The sequence below is a fragment of the Microtus pennsylvanicus genome, chromosome 8, assembly GCF_037038515.1.
Source record: "Microtus pennsylvanicus isolate mMicPen1 chromosome 8, mMicPen1.hap1, whole genome shotgun sequence".
Taxonomy (NCBI): domain Eukaryota; kingdom Metazoa; phylum Chordata; class Mammalia; order Rodentia; family Cricetidae; genus Microtus; species Microtus pennsylvanicus.
In genome coordinates this window covers 49927455-49951865 of record NC_134586.1, presented here as the reverse complement: position 1 = coordinate 49951865, position 24411 = coordinate 49927455, and the positions used below count along the sequence as shown (strand labels likewise).

Here is a 24411-nt window from a genome sequence, read left to right as displayed (position 1 = left end):
CTGTCTTTCAGCCATCACCTGGAACAAATGCCCCTCTTCCACTAGTATTTTTAAAAAACAAATTGCATTTTTATATTGGTAAGAAGAGATTATATGCTGCTACTTTTATTAATTCCCTATCAACTGTCTAATACTCTCAAAATTCCTTAAAAAGAGAACATTTTATTTCAGAGGAACCAAGACACAGAGGGCACTATTTTGTAACCTTAGTCCCTGAGCTGAGTAACCCGAGACAGGCTTATTATTTGAAATATCATTTCAGCATTAATATATTCAACCTCAATGCCACTTTTTCATATAATCCTAGGGAAATTAACATAGCCAAAAGGGTTCCTCGTATGAAATAGGATATCCTGTGTCTTGTCAAGAAATTATCTCCATATCAAACTCAGCCTTGAAGGCTACCAATGGAGAAAGTCAGATCGCCCATTGCCTAGCAAAACTTGGTTCAACGATGTGGCTGAAGAAGGCCTGCAGGAGACTTAGACCAAAACTGGCCTACTTTATAATGGAATGGTAGGCAGAAACATTTTATTGTCTTGAGTCCTAACAACAGAAGTAGAACACATCTTATTGTTGGAGATTATAGCTCAGGGATGCTTAAAAAGCTCATATGCTGTAATTCAGTTTCCAGAGACATTCATGGTCATCCAGGATGAAAATGCATCTTTGAGAGAGAATATTCCCATGTATTTGCTTTTATTTTTATTTATTTCATATTTACTTTACTTGAATAATTATGTTATGGACAATAAATAATTTCCAACACCACAGCAGTTTACAAAGTATTGAGGGCAAGTCTAGACCAAGCATATTTTGAGGATGAAGAATAGTTAGACAAGTTATATTCTCTACTTCATTTTAATAAAGAAAAATTCACCGATAGACCTGAGAATAAAACTAAGGCATTTTGATGTCCAGCTCATTATAGGGACCACAATCTTCAGGGTCAAACAAAGCTTTCCTTACTGTTAAGGAACAAAAATCTGACCTTATATAAGAAATAGTCCAGAATTAGTGACTCTTTTCTCTTCTAAGATTATTGTTAGGTAAAATTTATTCTCATGTGAATACAGCCATTAATAAAAATGATACATACAGTTGTGTTCTGCTGTATCCACTGTATAAGTCATTTCTTCCCTAAAAAGAAGAATCTAATGAATAATATGAGTTGCTTCGAATGTTCCTTTAGTATTTTATTTCAGGGGCATTTGAGAACTGAATATAGCCACCTAGTCACTGAAAGTGAAGAGGAAAAGATACACCTGGCTCATGCTGGCACAAAGAGGAAAAACACAGGGAGACTATTACTCCCATCAATATTCCTATCGAGTCTAAGACCATCTCCACAGCATCAGAACATCAGATTTTCTTTAGTGCCTACTTTGAACCAAGCATCATGGTAGTCATCTGTCTGTACTACTTAACCCCTGTACCTTGTCCTCAAAGCACCGTTATAAAGCTGGCACCATCATCCACTTCTCAGTTGAGAAACCAAAGAGTGAGATGAAAAATAAGAGGAAACATCCTGTCCCAGGACTTGAACCTTAGCAACGAGCTTTTATATATGGCCTTCCCATTGTATGCCGCATCAGATGTGGCTATTCTTCCCAGGTTTCTTCTTCTTTATTGAAAATTTGTCTTGTACATGCCCAGATCCCTGGAACAGAGAAGATGATAACTTGTTTAATCTTAAACTACTTAAACACATTAAGCAGCCATTTTGACCTGCTTGACCAGACCATGCCTGAAGATCCATTAGTGTCTCTCCTGCCAATGATTCACAGACAGAGAGACACTTGGAGCTTCCTTCCAGCCCATTGGGTCAATAAAGCATTTTTAACAGAGTCTTAAATATGCATTTCTGACATCCGCTACAATAGATTCCTAAAGAGCTATTTTTAAAGCCTGATCAGGAAGTCCTATAAAAACGAATCTCAAAGACTCTGCTTTATCTTACATATTACAGCTTTTCATGAAAGGAACTACTTGAAAAAAAGTGAAAATCTAAGTGCCCAATTAATCTTGTCAATCTTAACATACTTCCACCTAGGTTTTATTAATTTCCTCCAAATATTGCTTTGGTTCTGTCCTTGTTGGCTTTCTGTTGCTGTGATAAACATTGTTACCAAAGCAGCTTGTAGAGGGATGGTTTTATTTCATCCTACAGGTCACAGTCCACCATCAAGGGATGCTAAGTAAGGAACTTACAATAGCTAATGAGAGCAGAAACTGAAGCAGAGAACGAGAACATGGAGAAAAGTCACTTACTGGCTTACTCCATAGCTCTCATTCAGTTATCTGTCCTTTACAGCCTTGGCTCAACCCCATCCAGGAATGAACAATCACCCACAGTAGGCAGGACATTTCTACATCAATTACCAGTTAAGAAAAGACCCCACAGACATACCCATGGGCCAGTCTCACAGAGGCAGTTCCACAATTGAGGTTCCCTCTCCTCAAGATGCAAACCAAGATTTTTCTAACATGGACCTTAAACAACTATCCTTGCTTGGCTATTGATAAAGACCCATGCTTCATTCATGTGTGTGTCTGTGTGTGTGTGTGTGTGTGTGTGTGTGTGTGTGTGATTAGTTGCTACTTCATTTCCAAGTTATTTCAACTAAAATAAAAAGCTTATATATATTTTAACTCTACCTCTACTCAAAGTTTCAAGTTTTTAGGTGTCCTGGAAAGTCACTTCTTTATTTCTAAAGAAAGAAAATATAAAGACAACTTTTTATTTTTTTATTTATTTTTTTAACTAATTAATTTATTTATTTATTAAAGATTTCTGCCTCCTCCCCGCCACTGCCTCCCATTTCCCTCCCCCTTCCCCAATCAAGTCCCTATCCCTCATCAGCCTGAAGAGCAATCAGGGTTCCCTGCCCTGTGGGAAGTCCAAGGACCACCCACCTCCATCTAGGTCTAGTAAGGTGAGCATCCAAACTGCCTAGGCTCCCACAAAGCCTGTACGTGCAGTAGGATCAAAAACCCATTGTCATTGTTCTTGAGTTCTCAATGGCACTCATTGTCCTCTATGTTCAGTGAGTCCAGTTTTATCCCATGCTTTTTCAGACCCAGGCCAGCTGGCCTTGGTGAGTTCCCGATAGAACATCCCCATTGTCTCAGTGTGTGGGCGCACCCCTCGCGGTCCTGAGTTCCTTGCTTGTGCTCTCTCTCCTTCTGCTCCTGATTTGGACCTTGAGATTTCAGTCCAGTCTGATCTCCAAAATATATAAAGAACTCAAGAAACTAGACCGTAAAAGGCTAATCAACCCAATTATAAAATGGGGCACTGAGCTGAACAGAGAATTCTCAACAGAAGAAGTTTAAATGGCCAAAGACACTTAAGGTCATGCTCAACTTCCTTAGCAATCAGGGAAATGTAAATCAAGACAACTTTAAGATACCATCTTACACCTGTCAGAATGGCTAAAATCAAAAACACCAATGATAGCCTTTGCTGGAGAGGTTGTGGAGAAAGGGGTACACTCATCCATTGCTGGTGGGAATGTAAAGACAACTTTTTAAAAATGTTCAAAATATTAATTTATTTGGGAAGGGCTGGGGACCTGGGGACCTGGGGAGAGTTAGGGGAAAGCATGGATTAAATACCATAACATAGTTGTGTTCATGTCAAGGAATTTTTACAATCATAATATTTGACAATAAAAATTAATGGTTAGCCTTTCTTCTCATATACCAATGTTTCCTATCTAGCTATACTCACTCTCCATTAGTTCTTCCCTTCTCTGCTTCTTTCTCCTTTCCATCTATCACAGACATGTAATCAATTCCATCACTTAGAAAATAAGTCGGCCAAAGCTTTATAGCAAAAGTGAGCATTATTTTTTAATATCAAAATCATGCATTCTGAATGTTATTATGGAAGAATTATGTGAAGGGTATAAACATATATTAGAAAAATTTTTGTGTATTGATTCAGGAAGAGCACTCAAAGAAGACTTTGAATTATGGTTTCTCTCTCTCTCTCCTTCTCTCCCTCCTCCCTGCCTCCCCCCCCCCCCTCACACACACACAGAGCAAATGAAGAAATTCCAAGTGTTCATTTTTGTTCTGTTTTCTGGGAAAGAAAAGAGGTTCTCTGTATCTCCTGGCCTAGAATATTGTTTTCTTTCCCCAAAAAGACTGCTCTTGTGGTAATTTAAATTATCCCACTATGCTGCTTCTGGCTTGTAAAGCCATCAACACATAGATAAATACATTTCCTTGACAGATGAAAAGGAATAGACATAAGAAACTTCCTACGAGTGACCATTTTCAACTGGTTTTTCCCAGTTTGTAGCCCAGAATGAATTAGTTCCTTAGTATAGGCTACTTTTAGTAGATTTCCAATCCAGGGGAAAATTCTGGTTGTAATGACAACCTTCAATTCTGTTTTTAATCATCTGTCTGCCAATCATTCTTAGGCTTTCCCTTCCATCATGACACGCAATTGCCATCAGTGCGGAGTCCTTTGAAAAGAAACATTTTCCTTAGCAATCCATCTCCCTTGGGTCTTCTCTCTTGTATAGAGCAAGACAGTGATGCACGGAGCTGAGAAAGAGAGATCTCTTGCTTGGAGCATTTGGGTTTGGCAGAGAGTTGATGCTGCCAAAAATAATCTTAAAATGATGACTTCTTTTCACCTTTGAGGGTATTAGAAATTTTCTTTTCCTTTTAAGAATAAATTTGATAATGCACTCAGAGCTCTGACAAACCAAAGAGATTGAGAGGGATGGGGAAGGGAACAATGGCCCGTGGGGTTTCCTTGCAAGGGATTTTCCCCTTGCACCTGGGTGAAGGTAAGTGAAGAGGGTGAGAGGCAAGAGAGTCTATTGAAATTTGGGTAGGGAGAGAACTAGGAGGTTGCTGTCTGCTGAACACACTTAGCTATTTCTGAAGGACCTACATTAACCAGACACTTCGTGTATTAGGACCTAACTGGAAAATAACAGAATCCTTTATAAAAGTAAACTTAGGGTAGAGGGTTGCGTTTTTATAGATACTTTATCACAGACTTGTTTTCTATAGTCAAGATGAACAATGATTTGAATATCTGAGTAGTACAGACAGCAACCAAACTGTTTGTTATTTGCACTGTATCTTCTGCCATTAGTTAATCAGTTATTCCACCTGGGTGATTGGCTGAGCGTACAAATGCTCTTCAGAATCCCAAAGAAGTCATTTTCCAAATAATCCATATGCAGAAAGGGGAAGTCTGATTTTCTGAGCTCTTAAATGACTGCTCTGACAGGCCATAGATCATCTTGAAATCATTTCAACTTGGACGAAGTCAAAATTTGGGAATGGATTGCCAATGGCACCACGGAAAGGCTGAAAAGCATTTGCGTGACAAGTATTGTTGTGATTTCTAAATAGCTTTGGCATTTAGATTTAAAGGGACAGTTCACGAGGTAGTCCTTAAAATACAAATAACATTAAATAAAAGGGTCCATATTTCCAGTTTCTAGAAAGGGGTATGATAAAACTTCTCTTTGATTCGGACAGGTGTGTGTGTGTGTGTGTGTGTGTGTGTGTGTGTGTGTGTGTGTGTATCCATTCTGTTTTTCCAATCAGCTAGCTGGTGTGGACAATAGACTTTGTAATCTCTGTAGTTATGCTACAAAAACAGGGTTTTACTTTCCTACAATTTCATCAATTTCTGGCTAAATTTGACATGGATCAAATTAAACATGGGATGCTGCTATCACTAAGAAATATTAAGTATAGATCTGGGTGGGGAGCCACATTTGACATGTTTACTGTACTTTAGTTACTATGCTAAAGAAATCCACCTTTTTCAATTACATTCTGTATCTGTGTGCCTGTCCATCATCCATCCATCCATCCATCCATCCATCCATCCATCCATCCATCCATCCATCCATTTGATGCTTGTCATTTAGTACTAGCTTTGTATAGCTGGTAACGGGTTAAATGTGATTGTTTCGTTCTTCCTTAGCAGAGTGCTATGGTTAAAGAACACTTTGTTGCACTAAATTTTTAGGCACTGTGGTAGCAGACTCCTTTCCTTTTGTGAAGACAGCTGGACTCCTTTACATGACCTATACACCGCACAAATCATAACTTAGCATAAGGGAAACTTTTCCTATAAAATGTTACGTATTTTCATTTTGTCAGCACAAACAAATGAACTCAACTTACATGATCAGGATAGATTTGAATATTGAATTGCTGTGGGGATCACTGATTTGGTTAGACAAACTGGCCAGAGAGCTCCAAGGATTACCTGTCTTTGCCCGAATAGTGTTGGCATTGCAGAAGCCTGCCACTCTCCCGTCTCATGTGGGTCCTGGTGATCTGAACCAGGTCCTCAGGCTTGGGTGGCAAGTTCTTTACCTTTGCTTTAGTCAGCTCTCCAGGCCCAGTAAACTGCTTTTATGGCATTGTTGTCTGAAGTCACATTTGTGTATCTAATAAAGTTATCAATTGTGTCTGGGACTTGTTTTCTCATATACTGGGGGTGATGTCATGTAAAGTTTGTTGGGATCCAGCATGCTACACTCATGATCTTGTATGTCTATGACTGCTGCTGACTTGAGTCTAAATCAAATGAGATTCAAAGTGCCTCCTGGGAGCATCCACATGCCTTCTTCTGGTTTTCCTCCCAAATACTGCTGCAGATGGGTATTAAAGTAATCACTTAAATTAGTAGTATTTTCATGAAGTAGAAATCTACCTATTACAAGTTTGATTGAAGGAAGTTGTAGGTGACAACTGCTACCTAAAGCAACATAATCATGGGTGACCAGATGAGAGTATAATGTACATTGGCCCTGTTGCATTAACTCTAATCCCATGCTTGTGAGCATAGAGATAGGGAGAGGCTTTCCATTGTCCCAAATTCAAGTCATTCTATTTCCTGTTCAGTATTGTGCAGTGCTGTTTGTCCCTCTTGCTTGGCCACCTTTCTTTTCTGCAATTCCTCCTATACACAGGTACCAAGGAGGTGGTACTGAAGAAACACCCACAACTGGATATTGTCTTTCCAAATTGCTATTCTGGCCACACTGCAAGAGACAAGATTCTCTTGAGAGAAGGAAGAGGAAGTACCCTCCAATTGAATCTTGTCTTATCTGGCCTAGAAGCCTTAGTTCTTGGTTGTAGTATCTATTTGAAATGCCATAATAATTGCTTTGGAGAAATGGCTCCAAAATAATTATAACATAAGGCCAGGACATCTACAATATGCTCGTTTACCAATTTGAAGAGCCAAGAAGTGAGGAAGTATTCAGAATAAAGACAAAAGCAAATTAAGCTAACAATGGTCACTGTGGCAAAGGGACATAGAAGACAAAAGAAATCTCACAGTATTCAAATCAGTAATATTCGAAGCAATTAAATGACCTCATACTGCAAGATAAGATTACGCATAAATAAATTCCATGAGTATATATAGGTACATGTAAGTAAGTAAAAATGGGGAGAAAGATACCAAGCTTATGGAGAAGAATTCCAGATACTTTTATGAATTATCATAATCTCAGGGCAAAGAATTTAACTCCTTGGTTCCTAAATGTAGACTGTTCACAGCAACTTCTTTTCAGGGAGTATACTACAGACTAGAAAGGAAGGGAAAATACAATAACAAAGAAGATAGTAGTCAGTTACTACCTCAGCCTGGTGACAAGATTCAGCATCTAATAGGGGAAAGATGGATTGATAGTGTATACCTGTGGTAGGATGGGACCAGAACAGCATTTATCTTTCCAATCTTCCTCCAAAAACACATAATCTCACTCTAATCATAAGACAAGCATTAGATAAAGCCCAACTGAAAGACATTAAAGACATTCTACAAAACGCCTGACCAGTCTATTCCCAAATGCCAAGGTTACTAAAAAGCCATGAATGTTTGAGAAGATGTCACAGCCATGAGGCACCTAGAAAGATAAGTGAATACAGTTTCATCTGCCTGGTTGAACCCTGGATTAGAAAAGGTTAAAATTAAGAATGTCTATGAGAGCTTAGACTTTGGTTCATGTAAATATGTCAGAGAGTATGATTCTGGAGCAAGAGTAAGAATCAGAAAGTAAGAGAGTCCTCAAAACAAAAGTCAAACAAACTTACAGTGGTCACCACCTGTCAAAGCAATGCATAAGCCAATGGAAGAATTCCCAGTCATCAAAGTCAGAATCTGTTAAGCAAGCAGGTGCCATAGGACTGGATCACAATGCCAGGGATCAATAAACTACAAGTGCACCATACTGAAGATGTCAATAATTAGATAACACAAGCAGGAAACAGCAAAGTGAGATATATTTGGGGTATCTCAGTACCATCTTCATAAATCTTGCGAAAATCTAAAATTACTCTATAATAATAAACTGACATTTACAATGCCTCAGATTATCATGTTATACATGTTCATAACTGCCCATTGGAGCATCGGCTTTCAACTCAGAATCTTGGAAATTTTTGTAGTCTCCCTTTACAAATGGATCTCCCACTCTGCCAGTTTACAGACCCTGAGATATACTCTATTGCCAATAGAGTCAGCTAATTTATTTATTTAATCAGTCATTTAAAATAAAAAGACTTCTAGACTTTCTCTGTTTTGATAGGACTGAGAACAAATAAACAATAACCTTGATCTTGTCTTAGTTTATAGCTTGAGTGGGAGGAACCACCAACATTGACTTCTGGGTAATTAGAAAGAGTGAATAGTTGTGGAGATCATGAGACATTCTCTAAAGAACTGATCTTGGCATTGAGTAACAAAGAAAATTCTTGAGGATTCTCTCTCTCTCTCACACACACAACCACACATACATACACACAAGCATGTATATGTGTGTATATATATATATATATATGTGTGTGTGTGTGTGTGTGTGTGTGTGTGTGTGTCCCCTGCTCTATATCCCTCCTCTTTTTCTTTATAGTTTATGTGTACATGATGGAGGGAGGTGGCATTGGATACATAGGCACTAAGACAGTACTTCAGGACTATGCCTCTGTGCTTGAGTGATGGAGCTGGATAGGAGCTAAGAGGCAATAGAAGGGACCATATACACTGAGACAGGAAAGAGGATAGTTGGACTTGAGATGTAACTCTGCATGGCTAGCATACACAAAGCCTTGGTTTTGGTCCTCATCACAGCCAAAACCAAACAAGAAACAAAAGGAGAGGAATGCAAGGCAGAAATCCCCTCGGCAACTGTTGTTGCAGGTATTGTTGTGGGACTCTTGGCTATGCATCAAGCTTACTGATAACCTCCTTAAGTGGGCACGTTCTCTAGTTTACATCTGCACATCTGCTGTAGGAGTTGGGGTTATGATTCTCACTTTACAGATGAGGAAATTAGGACCCTCCAATACTAAGTGGAAAGAGTGAAGTTCTAATGAAAATCAGTGGGTTAAGCTTTGGGCTCTTCTCTTCTCTTACAGGAGACAGAACTACATATCTAATATGGGTCACTTTGGTGTGTTTCTTTAACAGCAGATGAAGGCTTTGTAGCAGTTGTTATTAATATTTGGGGACAAGGTCCTCCCCTGCTGCAGCAGTTTATCAGGGAGCATTGTAGGATGTTTCATGGCATCCATTTTTTTAACTAGGATGCAAGTGGCATCTTGCTCCTCCTAGAGACTACAAGCAACAAACTTTCTCTAAACTTTCCAATGACTGGTAGGAGAGAACCACATCATACCCTGTTCCTACTGTACCTAAAACACTGTGTTGTAGCTGAGTTCTCAGAGAACTGTCTTAATTATCCGTTTTTTTCTGTCCCCTTTTTCCACTTGCCTGTGTTACCTTCTATGGATCTGGATAGTAGACAGTCGCCTTAGAGCTTATAACAGTATCATATAGAGCACTTGTTCAACAAATTCTTGCTATCTGTTTACTGAATGCCAAAGGTCAAAAATTATAAGGTCAAGAATTCTAAGAGCCCATTTTGGTAAAACGAAAATCCATTGTCTCTGAATTCAAAACTTGATGATAGGAAAGTTAATTCTTGATATCTTTTATAACTCTGAAAAGCTCATTGCTTCCAGATGGAAGAAACTGACCCAAGCCGACTGTGGCAATGCAGTCCTTTAATCTAAGCATTTGAGAGGCTAATAGAGAAAATGACTGGTTTATGGGCTGCTTAACAACAACAGCAAAATCAAAAGCCACCAACATCTACCCTGACCCAGGAGCTCATCTTCCCAGGAGCTAGTAGACAGTGGGATCCATTAGGATACATGCACACATTGGTTCATGACTGCGTGAGCCCTACGTATTTAAATGGCGTCCTATGTAGCCATGCCACAGAAAGCACATAGCATTCCTTCTAGAAATTCTCCCTTTCATTTGTGCATGCCATCTGGCTTTGACAATGATTCTGGACTAGATTTTTATTCAGTTCAGCCCTTTTATCATGGGTAGGCAGTGGGAAAGGGACCTGACCTGGCCACTTTATGGCCGTGTAGGTTCTGCATCACTGGGTTTTTGCTTCTCCTCGTTAGTGGGTGTTCAGAGAACCTTACATGCAGATAGCACAGGTAAGAGTGCTCAGCACAGAGCATCTAAATCAGGTGGTCTCTTTACTTGGCATTTAAGCTCCAGGCATTTGCTGCTCCACTGCTTTCTATTACATCCAACCCAGAATCATCGCATCTTGAGATGCCCATTTACTTATTTGCTGGCGTTCTTCACTGTTTAGAGTGTAGCACTTCAATGCCTGGGTTCTCTGAGGCTGTAATGGACCATGGAAGAGAGCTCTTTAGTAATTGTATGTCACAGGGACCCTCTATAATTCCTGTCATTTTCTCCAAACCTGTCTGTGTATTTTAATACACCACAGGAGCCCTGGAGTTAGAAATAATCAATGTCCATCTTTTTATTGTCTTGACAGAAGGAGGGACCTGCGAAGTGATTGCAGCCCACAGGTGTTGTAACAAGAACCGTATAGAGGAGCGGTCGCAAACAGTGAAGTGTTCCTGTCTACCTGGGAAAGTGGCTGGGACAACAAGAAACCGACCTTCCTGTGTGGATGGTAAGTAATGGGTTTTAGCCCTTTCTAATGGATATCCACTCATTAATTCAGTGTACACAACATACAATGTGTTTTCTTGTGTAAACTGTGTTTCTGGACCATGGACAAGGCATATCTAAACTGTTGTGAGGCTAAATGTCAGAACTCAGCATATATGTGGAACTTTTGTTCCTCTGGTGTTAGGTTTGAATGTCTACTTCAAAACTCATGTTGAAGGCAAACTGCCATTTTGATGATTCAGGAAATGAGGCATCTGGAAGGTGACTGAGTCATGAGGCCTACACCATTGTGAGTGAAGTTAGTGCTATTAAAAAAGGGGAGTGCAGCCCCTCTTGTGCCCCTCCTTTTCTGGTTCCCATTATGTAGTGAGGAATCATGAAAGGCCTCCATTAGAATACGAACATCCATCAGAAACACTCATAAAGTTCCCACTATGTAGTGAGGAATCATGACAGGCCACCATCAGAATACAAACGTCCATCAGAAACACTCATGCCTTGATCGTGAACATCCAAGTCTCTAGAGCTGTGGGAATTAATTTAGTATATTTGTACGCTATCTAGTCACAGGTGTTCTGTTATAGAAGCACACACACACAAGGGGGGTTAAGGAGAGAGAGAGACATCTGGCTTGAGAGATTTCACATATTTTAATATTGTAGAAGAAAACTAAGTAAAAGAAATTTTACAACAAAAAAATGTATGGATTCAACTTATTTGGGAAGAATTTTGTTTGGGGTCATGGTAGTGTTAGTAAAAGGAAAGTTTGCAGTACCTAAAGTTCATTTAAAAGATATTTAGTGATCACAAATTATCTGCCAGGTATCACTCTAGTTGCTTTGGATATATGCGTGAGTGAACACCATTGTCTGAGTATGTGCTAAAATCTGGTACACATTGCTTATTGCTGTTTTAGCTAATCCTAACAAAACGCTTACTGTTGTTATATGAGGTTTCTATTCTCTGTGTTATAAATCACACTCAAATTTAACAGCCCAAAATACCAAACACTGGACTAGGGCTGTGATTCAGTTGGTAGAATGCTTGCCGAGCATGCAGAAGGCATTGGATTCAAACCCCAACATGGCATAAACCTGGTGTAGTTATGCATACCTGTGATCACAATGGCTGGAAGGTAGAAATGGAATCAGAGTCATCCTTGGTTACATGGAAATTTCAAGACCAACCTGGATTACATATAATCCTGTATCAAATAAAAAGATTAAGTTAAATTTCCAATGTTATCTTACCATGCCTGTGGATTAAGACTTAGACTTAGCTGGGAGGTTCTGTCTCGAAAGCGCTCATGGAGCCGCAATTGAGTTCTATCATGTTGACTGGTGCTAGTGGGAGATTTAGGATGGCTTGTTCCTATAACTGTTGGCAAGTGCTATTGTTCTCTGCCATGTGAACCTATCCATTGGGGCTTGGTTTCTTTACAATATGATGGTAGGTTTTCCCCAGAGTGCCTGCAAGAAAGCAGAACATAAGTTCCAATGCTCTTTATGTTAAACCTTAGAGCTCGTGTGTCATTACTTTGTTGCTATCCTATAGGTTACATCAGTCTACCCTCTTTAGTATAAAGCTGGTTGCCAAAACATAAAGACAAACATACAGAAATCATAAGAGGCAATGGCAAAGACTGGATATCAGAGGAGGTTGTTTCTTTCCCAATGCAAGCATAAAGAAACAGACTAAGGATAGCAGGATAATCCCCTTAATACATGCTTTGACAGTTTTTTCTTTTGTGACTCTTAATGCCAGTATCGCAGACTTTAATCCTAAATCTTGCTGACACCTTAAGATAATCTTATATACTATGGCCAAGCAGGGAGACTGTGCTTCCCTACAGTTAATAAAATTTAAAGTTGTAGGTGTGATTTGATTTCGTGATTCTTCACCAGGGGAGTTGAGACTCAGAGAAATGACCCATGAGTGCAGGGTCATAGAGCAGAACTGAGAACTTCTATCTCTTGGCTTAGGTCCTCTCTTCTTTTTCTAGATATGCAGGGTAAGGAGGACACTTCCTAGATAAGATTGCATTTTGTATTTTTCTTTATGTACTAGTCAGTGGTTGAGAGAGAAGCACACTCAAGTTATGACAAGGAAAAGATAAGTTATTTTAGAAAGTACAAGAATTCTGCAGGAACCACTGGCAGTTGCTGTCTTTGTTCTTCCTTTGATTTCTGATCTTTGCTTACTTCATTCTCCTTTTTAGGGCCTGATTCTCTCTTCAAGTATTTGCTTCACACTCTCATATGAATTAGAAATGGTAAAAGGCACCACTCTGATCTCACTTGGCTTGATAGTAAAGCTTCAGTAAGGCATATTTAACCAAGATCCCATGCTGTAAATAAGATTTCTGAGACAACAGTGTGTGTGTGATTGGTCCAACGTGGGTCAAGAGTTTTGCCTGGTCAACGACAGCCAGAGGAACAAGCATACATGGCCATCAATCTGTCCTTCTGTTCCATGGAAAAGTAAATTTAGTCTTGAAGGATGTGACTACCCAAATTTTAGAATATAGTACTATCAGTTCTGTACTGTAGCAGTGTGTCCCAGGAGTCACTTGGTAATGTCTATCAATAAGGGGAGTGTTATTGCTGCTGGCCCTAGCATCCACATTACACTGGACTCCTCCCCTGACCAAAGGATTTACAACAGTGTCATTGGTACTGAGGTTGACTGACTTAGATTGTGATTTGGACTGTTCTGTATCACAATGAACACCATGAAGAATTGGTAATGAGGGAAGGAAGGCAGCTAGCCTACTAAAGCCATATTGGCCTATTACAGGAGGAAGTACTTGCCAAGAAGGCAGGAGGCATTGTACTGCATAAAGCTACAATGGTCTCTTAGGTTCTTGGCCAAAGAAAGCATTGAGGTTGTTACCTATAAATCTTCATCCTGCTTCTAGTTTATTTTCATCACTAACGATCTAGAATGGATTTGCCTTCAGATTTTGGATGAAAAACACAAAGTACAGTGTATTGGCTGGGCTGAGAGAGTGAGAAATTGCATTTGGCTCTAATTTTGTGTTGGATGATGAACCATATGACAGCAATATTTTAATCTCACGACAAGTTTATTTAATTTTGGAAACTATTGTCAGTGTGATTGTTTCAAACAAAAAGACCACCACCTCCGTATTCCAAGAAAAAATAATTTAAAAGTTCTTTAGTATGATGATGAATATTCATATTTAAATAACATTTCAATTTCAAATCTATGGGCTGTAACATGGAGGGTCCTGTTTGTTGTTGGGGGTTTTGTCCCTCCTGGTACCCCACAACTGTTTAACCCCAAAGAAAATCACACAGAGATCTCTATAAGTTATAAAGCTGATTGGCCCATTAGGTCAGGCTACTTATTAGCTCTTGTAGCTTATATTAACCCATTATTCTGATCTATGCTAGCCATGTGGCTCAGTACCTTTTTCAGCTGGCAGCCTGCATCCTGCTGCTTTGGTGGCCTGGGCAGGAGTGGGAGGAATCAACTTTCTGCTTCCCAGAATTCTCCTGTTCTCATTTCATCACCTCTACTTCCTTCTGGTTTCCCCGTCTATACTTCCTGCCTGGCCAATCAGCATTTATTTAAAACATGATTGACAGAATACAGACAATTCTCCTACACCAATGGGCATGTATGGACAAGTACATGTAGACATCAATTAATTTGTTTGGAAAACCTAACACTCAATATGAAAAAATAAGTACGGAGCAATCATTTTGATGGAGTTGCTAGAATATTGGACTACATTATTCTCCCAGAATCACAGCTAAACCTTTTACCAGGAGAACAGCCTCTGGCGACGTGTGTCCCTCTCACCACAGTGTGCTGTCCTCTCCAAAATGAGAATGAGAAGGATTAATGCCTCCTGGAGCTGAGGTAGGAATAATAGAACTATGATTGTAATGTGATTTCCACATTGGCACTCAAGTGTTCTCTAAATTATAGGTTCTATTTCTTATCTTACTAGTAAGTGTGAATAATTGTTAGAAAAATCACTGTCATGTAAATTCAGCATGGTGGCATCTTGGCCCCCATGTGTTCTGAGAATATTTTCCAACCAATCATCCTGGATAGCATCGATTGCTTCTCAGGAGTTCAAGTTCATTGTAGGGATTTTTAAAGCCATAGATAAATAATACCCATACATTGAAAACACCCATGATACCATTTCCAGAAATGGTCATGGCTTTGGTGATTGCCTTATAGTCCTAGCCAAACACCAAAATGTAAAAGCTCAATGGAGATATTTACTAGATTTAGATTCTGTGATACTAATAGATAGAGGGCTCATTTAACTTAATATATGATAAATATTTCCCATGTTTGTGAATATTCTTCCAGACATAATTGTCAATAACTACATAGGATTCTCAATGATTAAATATACCTTCATTTATTCACTCTCTGCTTTCCACACTTGCAATATTTTTTGAATTCCCCTTACTCTCTTCCCTAAGAGGCAGAGACAGAAGGTCAACCTGGGCTGTGGAGCTCCAGGAGACCTCATGCATCAAATGTAGTTAAAAGCAACATCTGTTATTACCACACTTGAGCTTCAAAGGTTTTCTTGTAAGATGCAAATATCTAGGTAAATAGGAAAAGACATTACAGAAATATGATATACTTCGAGCGATGTCTGTATCTTCCTATTAGATATCATAGGAATTGTACCTTCTGGAGTCAATGCCATAAACTAGGTAGAAGTGATTCTGTAAATCATGCTTTTAGTTCTATATAATTGAGTATTAACAGGGCAATGCATCTCTCTCTCTCTCTCTCTCTCTCTCTCTCTCTCTCTCTCTCTCTCTCTCTGTCCCACTCTCTCTTCCTCTTCCTACCCCCTCTCTTTCTCTCTCTCTCTCTGTGTATGTGTGTGTTATAGGGAGGACCTATTTCATAATGAGATGTTCATACAGTACAGGGGCTTTGTAATGCCTTGTAGACATTAACCTCAGTCTAAACTAGTAAAAGTCTGATTTGACTTTGTAACTTCATCTGTCTTTCTTCTCAGTAAGAGAAGAGGATGACTATTTCAATGACTACAGTCCTGGTGATTTTGACTTGAGGCTCTTATATTCTTATGTCTTACCCTCTGTCACCACGCATGGGGAGGAGCACAGAAGCAAACTTTTTTTAGAGATCTCTTAATCCTTCACCCATGAGCATCCCAAGATCTCCTTAAACCCTTTGCTAATACAATGAGTCACTACTTTCCTAGTAACTTTTGTGACACAAACAAGTCCTTGTACGTCAGCACAATCTCCTCCTAGCTTGTCATAAGGCTGCAAGACAAGAACACATAGAAAGAAAGGGACACAAAGATTCTGACAGCACAGAAGACTGGCAGACACGAGGAGAAAGGCCGCAGAGTGAGAGAGCCATAGGGAGGAAAGGAAAGGTAGTGACTTAGAAAGGGTATTCCATAGACACTGAATACAAACACTAGACAGATCTTCCACAAAATAGATTGATTCATTGTCTTGAAGAACTGTCTATTCAGTACTGCTATTGTTGTTTTGGGATTGTTTCTTTTGGAGAGGATTATGTTTTCTTTTTCGAGATTATAATATAATTACAGCATCCCTTCTTTCACTTTCCTCCCTCCAAACCTTCCCATATATCCCTCCTCACTCTCTTTCATATTTATGACCTATTTTTTCACTAATTGTTATTGCATGCATATATGTTTATGTATATATATATTTTTTTTCAAAATATAATCTGTTTGGTCCTTAGAGTGTTACTTTGTATATTTCCGGGGCTGACCATTTGATACTGGACAACCATTTGGTGTTCTCTTCATTGTAGAAAGCCACCTTTCCTACTCCCAGATTTCCTCAGTTTGTCCATAATTATTTGTGTAGGATTGAGGCCTCATGGACTTTTTTCTGCCCACGTTACCTTGTCTATTGATGTCAACTTTGTTCAGCTCACGTTTAGGCAGTCATGTTGGCAGAAATTCATGAGAATAACTAGGATCCACAATCTCACAGCAAACTCTCTGAACCTCTGGCCCCAAAATCTTTCTGAATGTTTCATTACACTTCGATGAGGGAGTATTTTACAGCTGTATCCTTTGGGCCTGGGCTCCACAACTCTGTATTTTGACTGGCTGTGGTTTTCTATATTGATCTCTGTATGTTGTAAATAGAAGCTTCCTTGATGAGAACTACACTTATCTGTAGGTAGAAGGACAACATTTTAAAACAATTAAAGAAAAATTTAACAGACATGATAGTGTAATTCATAACCTGAGTACTCAGGAGGCTGAAGCAAGAAGATCATAATTTCGAGGTTGACCTGGGCTACATATAAAGTTCCTGTCACAATCAATTTTACTTGACAGAGTTAGATTTATAATATATAGTCTCATACAGTTGTATGACATGAGATTCAGAACCTGAATTTTTGCAAGTGTTTCATGGATATCGATTGGATTGAAAAGACATGATAAAATTTTCTTGATGTACTTGACATATACCATCTTAATTCCAAAACACAGTATAATGCTGGGAAAGCCTGAGAATAGAGATAAATTTTAAATTCAGCATATTTTCCATAGAATAATATTATATACAATTTGACACTAAATAGTCCCATTGGTAGCCTGCCAAACTGTACTATCATATTAAAAGTTCTAAGAAGTTCTGCAGACGAGCAGTTGGTTAAAGTTGCAATGAGTGTCAAATATTTTATACTATAAGCTTTTGTTCTGTTACAAGCACTTACATAGACCTTATGTGCTCCATGATAAAGACAAAAGGCCATAACATTGTAGATACTATAGTTTTTCTTTGTTTTTCCTATGTCTATGGCTCAGAGTTTTTCCTTAGACCCCCCTAGGCAAACAGTGCACAGATCTTTCCAATATCTCGTGACCTGTGAAGTTCAGGTATGGTTTGCCAATAATCTAGAGACTTTTCAAGACATAACCTAAAAATTTGTTTCCTTTATTTACAAATATGTTAGTGATGGGAAAAGATTTCTTTGGGTTCTGCACTGTTGCTTGTCATCCACTCAATGGAGCACCATGTGAGGAGCTGATGTGACGTGTCAGAAATGCCATTCTCTACCACCTCCCTCTAATAGCTGCCTTGCTCTTGAAAGGGCAAGTCCAGCTGGCTTAATAGGCATAACCAACTCCTCCCACTAGAAGAAAAGCTCAGATGCCATTATGTGTGAAATGGCGGTACTTGCAGATGCAGATGTGGGCTTTAAATTATATGCAAGTTCTCTTTGAAACAGCATTGAGTTCCCAACTACAGACCAGCACCCGCCCAGCCACAAAAGAACTGGAGGCTGCATTCGTACAAGAAGCACCTCTTAACTGAAAGCCAGTTTCTGCATTCACTCCTTTTCATGATGAGAAGAGCAGGAAGCTGGTGAGCAGCGGTTTTCAGAGCAGAAGCCATTGTACTGTCCTCCATCACCTTCCTAGCCTTTTCTTCCAGTTTGCAGAGTCGTTACCAACAGAGAGAAGAACCATGTACACATCATTCCTTTGGCCAGCAGCGTACCATAAGTTTGGAATTGTGTTTGGATAGGACACCTCATCTTTCCTCAGCCTCCATTCTTCCGTACAGCCTCTTAAGTTTCTAGCACAATAATATTACTGACACCTGATTCATAAAGACTATGAGATAAAAGTCATGTGACTCATATAGTCACTTTTCTTTGACTATTTATTAGCTAAAAGCAAGTTATTTCATAATACTTTTTAGTGTAAAGTAATAAACAACACGATATATACAGAAATATGTGTGTACACCCTATAGTACAAATGTACACTGTATCCATTATATTGTATAGTTATTTGTCAGTGAGAACTATTCAAAAGGAGCTTATGTATATAGGTGCAGCAAAGGGAAAGTAAAAAATAAAAGTAATTTTCTCTGTCCTCCATTCCCTACAATTATTTTACAATGTAGCTGCCAGAAGTAACCATTACATCTTTACAGAAAATAATTAGACACACACAGGCCTATGATGTGCATACACAAAACTTTATAAATCAAATGTTACCATATTAAATAGAATGATCCATGTCTGTAATGTTATAGCATAGCATAGGGGGATACCTCAAATAAGTCACTGAAAGAGAAAGAGAAATGGCTGACAAGCTTGAAAAAAAATTACTGGACATTACTCATTTAGAGAAATGTAAATTAAACACTGAGATGCAGTTTCATCAATCAAGTAGGCAGAGATGAAAAGTTTGGTAATATTCAGTCTTAAGGAGGGAGGAGAGAAAAATTACATTTAAATCATTCTCAATGACAAACGGCTTACAAACTCAATTAGTTAGCCACTCTTCTCTGTGTGGCTCACCAAAGGGAGGATGATAAATACAAGGAGTTGTAATGAGACTGGATGTTTTGAGGACATAATAGAAATTGGATGTGTTATAGCTGCTTGTGCTTACTTTTATTTAGCAACAGTCCTTGAGCATTTAATTCCCTGCATTTTCACACATATTAGCTCCATGGATCTAGACAGCAGCTAAAAAAACAATCAGAGAACTTGGTGTCATTTTAGTGGGAAAACTATGTATGGAATTACTTACATTTGATGCATAATACAGGTTTGTGAAATATAGCAGTCATAAAATACATGTCATGCAATTAAAGGTGTGCATGCAAGCTTTTGTGTGTAAATGTGTGTATGCATGGGTGAATATGTATGTGAGTGTGGGGGTGTGCATGCATTCATGCATATGTGTGTGTGTAAAAGAGAGAGAAGAGAAGAGAAGAGAAGAGGAGAGAGAGAGAGAGAGAGAGAGAGAGAGAGAGAGAGAGAGAGAGAGAGAGGCAAGACAGAGACAGAGGCAGAGAAAGAGATCTTGGTATAGCCGCAACCCCTGTCAGTCGTCTACCTGCTATAAATTTGATGACACATGATATCATTTTCATAAATGATTGTGTTTCTCCCAAAGCAATTGGTTTTCATTTATCTCTAAAGAGCCCAGGTGTGTTGTTCTCATATGAGTTCACTTTTAATCAGTTCTTTCCTTTTCCCAAAGGGGAGAGAAAATGCTGCTCTAAATTTAAGGAACCAGCTCCTCATTTCTGTAGCTGGTCTTGAGGCTCAGGAAGACAGGGTCTCAAGGTCTTGTTTTATTAATGCTCTGACCATATTAATAACAAGAAAGCCTTGTGAATTATTTCAGACCCCTGGAAAGATCCATGGCCCTGTTTTCTGCAGTGGTGCTGGACACCGCCGGGGATAGTAGTGTATTTCTATGCAGTACCTTCTGATAATGTCATCTAAGAGAACAGCAATGCAGATGACCCCTTCTGACACTCACATATAAATTCACACAGTCGAATAGTACTTTTAAAAATTAATACTTTCCTCCATCTTCTGAAGTTTATTAAATCTCTGAAGGCTTACTCTTAATGCAAACAGGGCATGAGTTGCCTACTATGATGGCTAATCATGACTGTCAATTTGACATCAAAGAAACAAGCCTGTAAGCCCATCTGTGAGGGAGTTTCTACATTAGGCTAGTCAGTTTTGGAAAACCCACATTTCATGTGGGTGATAATATCTCACAGGCTATCATCCAAGACTACATTAGAGAAGGCAAAGTAACATTCAATGTTCCCTGCTTCCAAAGTATAGATGGCTTTTCTAGCTGCCTCACTCTCCTGCCACCATGACATCCCCACGATAATGGGCTGTACCCTCCTGAACTGTAAGCAAAGTTGTAACCTCAGGGGCTTGTGAAATTCCATAGCCACAGTAAGAAGGAATTACAATCCATACTAACCAGATGGCAGAGACCCGGAAATATCTGCATTCAAAATCTGTTTAAGATTGGGAAATGCAAGATTTATTTTTTTCCTCCACTTTAGTCTTCCATAGACCTTGCCAGAACAGGCAAGAAAGCCTCATTGGCAGGGGTGTGGTCTTCTAGAACCATGACTGTCTACCTGAAGTGGCCAATTAATTATCCTCCCCTATAAGGCCAGCTCTATAACCTCATGCCACAAGAACTTTAAAAACATTAGTCCATGTTCTGTGCCCTGTCCCTTGTCTTTTAGTGGACTCTTTATCAATCACAGATAGCATGTGCCCATTAGTTCTCCAACAGGAGTCATAACCATTAGTGCATCAAAATCTCCTCCACATATGTGGTCTCTTAAAAATGAGATGAGGGATCTGGGCTCCAAGATGTGCAAAGGATTCAGAAAGGCGATTGCATGCACCAACTTCTCAGGACCATCTGGATGGGTTTGGGGTATCCACCTGACAAAGAACACTGGCACAGAACTCTCATCATCCACAATTCACCCCATTTCACTTCTAAAACAGAGGGTGTGATGATTAATCTCAAACTGTCAACCTGATGAGGTCTAGAATCACCTAAGAGATGGACCTTTGGGCATTCCTATGACAGATTATCATGGTTGGGTTAACTGAGGTGGGAAGACCTGCCCACTGTGGATAGTACCACTCTCTAGATTGCGATCCTGGATTATATAGAAAGGAGAAAGAGAGCTGAACTCAGGTATCCATTATTTCCTGCTTCTTGACTGTGGACACGTTACTGTGTGGGTCAGATCCCTCAAAATCCTCCTGCTGTGAATTCCCCACCTGAAGCTCTGAGGCAAAATAAGCCCATTAAGTTACTTTAAAAAAATATTCAATTTTTGATACTTTAATATAATTACATCATTCTACCCTTCACTTTTCTTCCTCCAAACCCTTTGATGTATCTTACCCTTGCTCTCTTTGAAATTTGTGGCTTCTTTTTCTTTAATTTTCATAGACGTATGTATATGTGTATTCCTAAGTACATAAATTCAAGCTACACAGTCCATATAATGTTGCTCATATGTATATACTTTCAGGTCTGACCTTTTGATATTGGACAGACAATTGGTACGTTTTTCCGGGGGGAAGGGAAGACCGTTTCTCCTGCTCTCTGGTTTACATTGTTATGTTGGTGAAACTTCATGGGTATAGCTCAGACATTTTTAGAAAACAAAATTTCACATCAAAATTTCTGTTCTCTGGTTCTTTAAATCTTTCTGCCTCCTCTTCTGGAATGATCTTGAGGCCTTAGATTCGGGAGTTTTATTATAGAAGTATCAGGTGGGACTGGGCTCCACAACTCTGCAATTTTTGTAGGTTGTGATTTCATGTAATGGTCTCTGTTGCAATGAAAAGTTTCCTTGATAAGAAATAAGAACTACTTTTATCTGTGGGTATAAAGATGAGTATTTATAATATTGTTACGGTTGTGCTGGTTTAACAAATGGTAGTTGTAGGTTCTTCTCTAAGATCCGTGACTTCATTAGCCTTTGGTGGTTTGCAAGGCATAATTTACTCTTGCTGAGTAGCTCCTAAGTCCAATTAGAGAACTTCTGGTTATAACCAAGATACACATGTGACTGTTACACCCTTAGGGCTGCCGTGCAATGATGGTCATTATGATGGCTGGGACTTTTGTTGTCTCCCTTCCTTGCAAGCTTGCATGGCACCTTCTGGTGTAATGAGAGCTAGTCCACAGGATGTGGTTTTCTGATCATCTCCAGCTCTGGTCCTCTGAGCTGTGTCTGAAATACATGATGTATTCAGCAATAAGGACTTGCTTTCCTTCTCTGGGGACAACCAAAGGCAATAGCAATAGTTTATAATATATTGGAATTATCTTAGACAATTCTGACCAACAGCTCAAAAGAGGACTTCTCATGCTTGGTGTTGGAGATATCGTTCTTTGATCTCTGGCTCTTGGGGGAAGCATTGTCAGCCCAGATGGACATTTTTCATTTAAACTCTGTGTGTGTATATTTATGTTTTGACTCACAAACATTATAGGTAGATCCTTATTGTATGAATCTTATCACTTTTTAGGTAACTTACTGTTACTTTACCCTCTTCCCTGCTTCTATATTTATCTCCCTTCTTAATTAAGAGACCCCCATTTCCCACTTCCCCTTCACATAGCTTATACCTTGCCTTGCTATTCCCTTTCCCCTCCATCTCCACAATAATCACTTTTTACTTTTGTTATGAGATTTAATATCAGCAACAGAAAGTAACTAAGATGAAGAACATTCTCGATAATGCCTGATATTATTTTATATTTTCCTTATCACATTAAGTCTGATGTTCCAGTGAACTGCCAGCTCCCAGTATTTATGTTAGGAAAAAGACTGGTTAATTAGCCAGCCACTCTCTCAAAGGAAGGCCACATTTCTTTAAATTTGGAATGACTTGCATGTACTAATTTAGAAATTGTTGCTCGTTTTCTCCTTTGGTATTCGTGAAGTTTTCTTTGCATTGGTGCGTATTCTCATCAATATGCCCCAGGGTGCAGCTAACACAAACTACCACCTCAGCGGTTGCTCATAGGAAAAGGAATATTTCACTGGAGATATTTTACTAGGATTACAAAATTCAAAATCATAGAATGTTCTCGAACAGGCCATGAGGCAGCTAGAGCCAGAAAGCTATCAGAGCCAAGCTATGTTCAACTGTATCTTACCAATGATGTCATCTTTTATTTGGAGTCTTTCTAGATACTACCATGCCCTTTTCTTTCTACAAATGAGGCAGCTGTCCACAGCAGCTGGAAATGATACCAATTACATGGACCATTTGCTATAACTTAATATTAAAATTGGTAATATCATTTGTTTAAAAGTAAAAAAGAATAATTACTAGTTTTTCAGTTTGTGCCATACCCCATGTGTTATATGTATTGTTTCTTATAATCCTTTCAAAGCTCTGTATGTAGTAAGGACTACTGATGGAAAAGAACCTGGTAGCATCTTCCAGGATATGGTGAAGACTCACGTGGGCCCTCTAGTGGAGAGCTCCTGGAAAGACTAGTCAGGACTAGGCTTCTGAGATACTCCTGGTAAGAATCTTGAGGGTACCTGCCCTCTTCTCATGTTCATCTCCCCAGAGAACACCACTATTGAAACATGTGAGACTCTTCCTTATGCCTTTTTTTCCAACACATGCCCATCATTGTTCACCTCAAGTTTTCTCCGTGCCTTGATTTCAGGACTTCACAACACTTTCCTTGACTTTTATTAATTCCTCCATGTAAAATGTGTCTTTGGTGACCCTTTCTCACTTTTATCTGACTCATCCTTTCCAGACCCCATGTATCAGCTCAAGAATTCTGATGTCTATCCTCCTAAAGGGCCCACTGCTTTCCTTTCTGAATGTGTAGTTTCTATCCTTCGACTTTAACACACTTAGGCTAATGTCCGTCTCTCCTGTTAGATCGCCTGCTACATGGAAACAGGCTTGGTTTCATCACTATGTGTTGAAATTTAGAATAATTCCTGGGATACAGGCAATGCTCTCTAGTAATTATTGAATGGATGGATAGATGGATGGGTGGGTGGGCGGATGAATCTTTCTAGCAGCAA

General features: G+C 39.2%; 1 protein-coding gene across 1 annotated transcript in view; it reads left to right on the top strand.

The window, feature by feature from the left end:
• The window catches only part of Tafa1 (TAFA chemokine like family member 1), a 510096-nt gene that overhangs the window by 384115 nt on the left and 101570 nt on the right, over positions 1-24411 (top strand). Inside the window, exon 3 of the mRNA XM_075983393.1 lies at positions 10869-11009. Coding sequence (XP_075839508.1) covers positions 10869-11009 — 141 coding nt within the window. The remainder of the gene's footprint in view (positions 1-10868; positions 11010-24411) is intronic.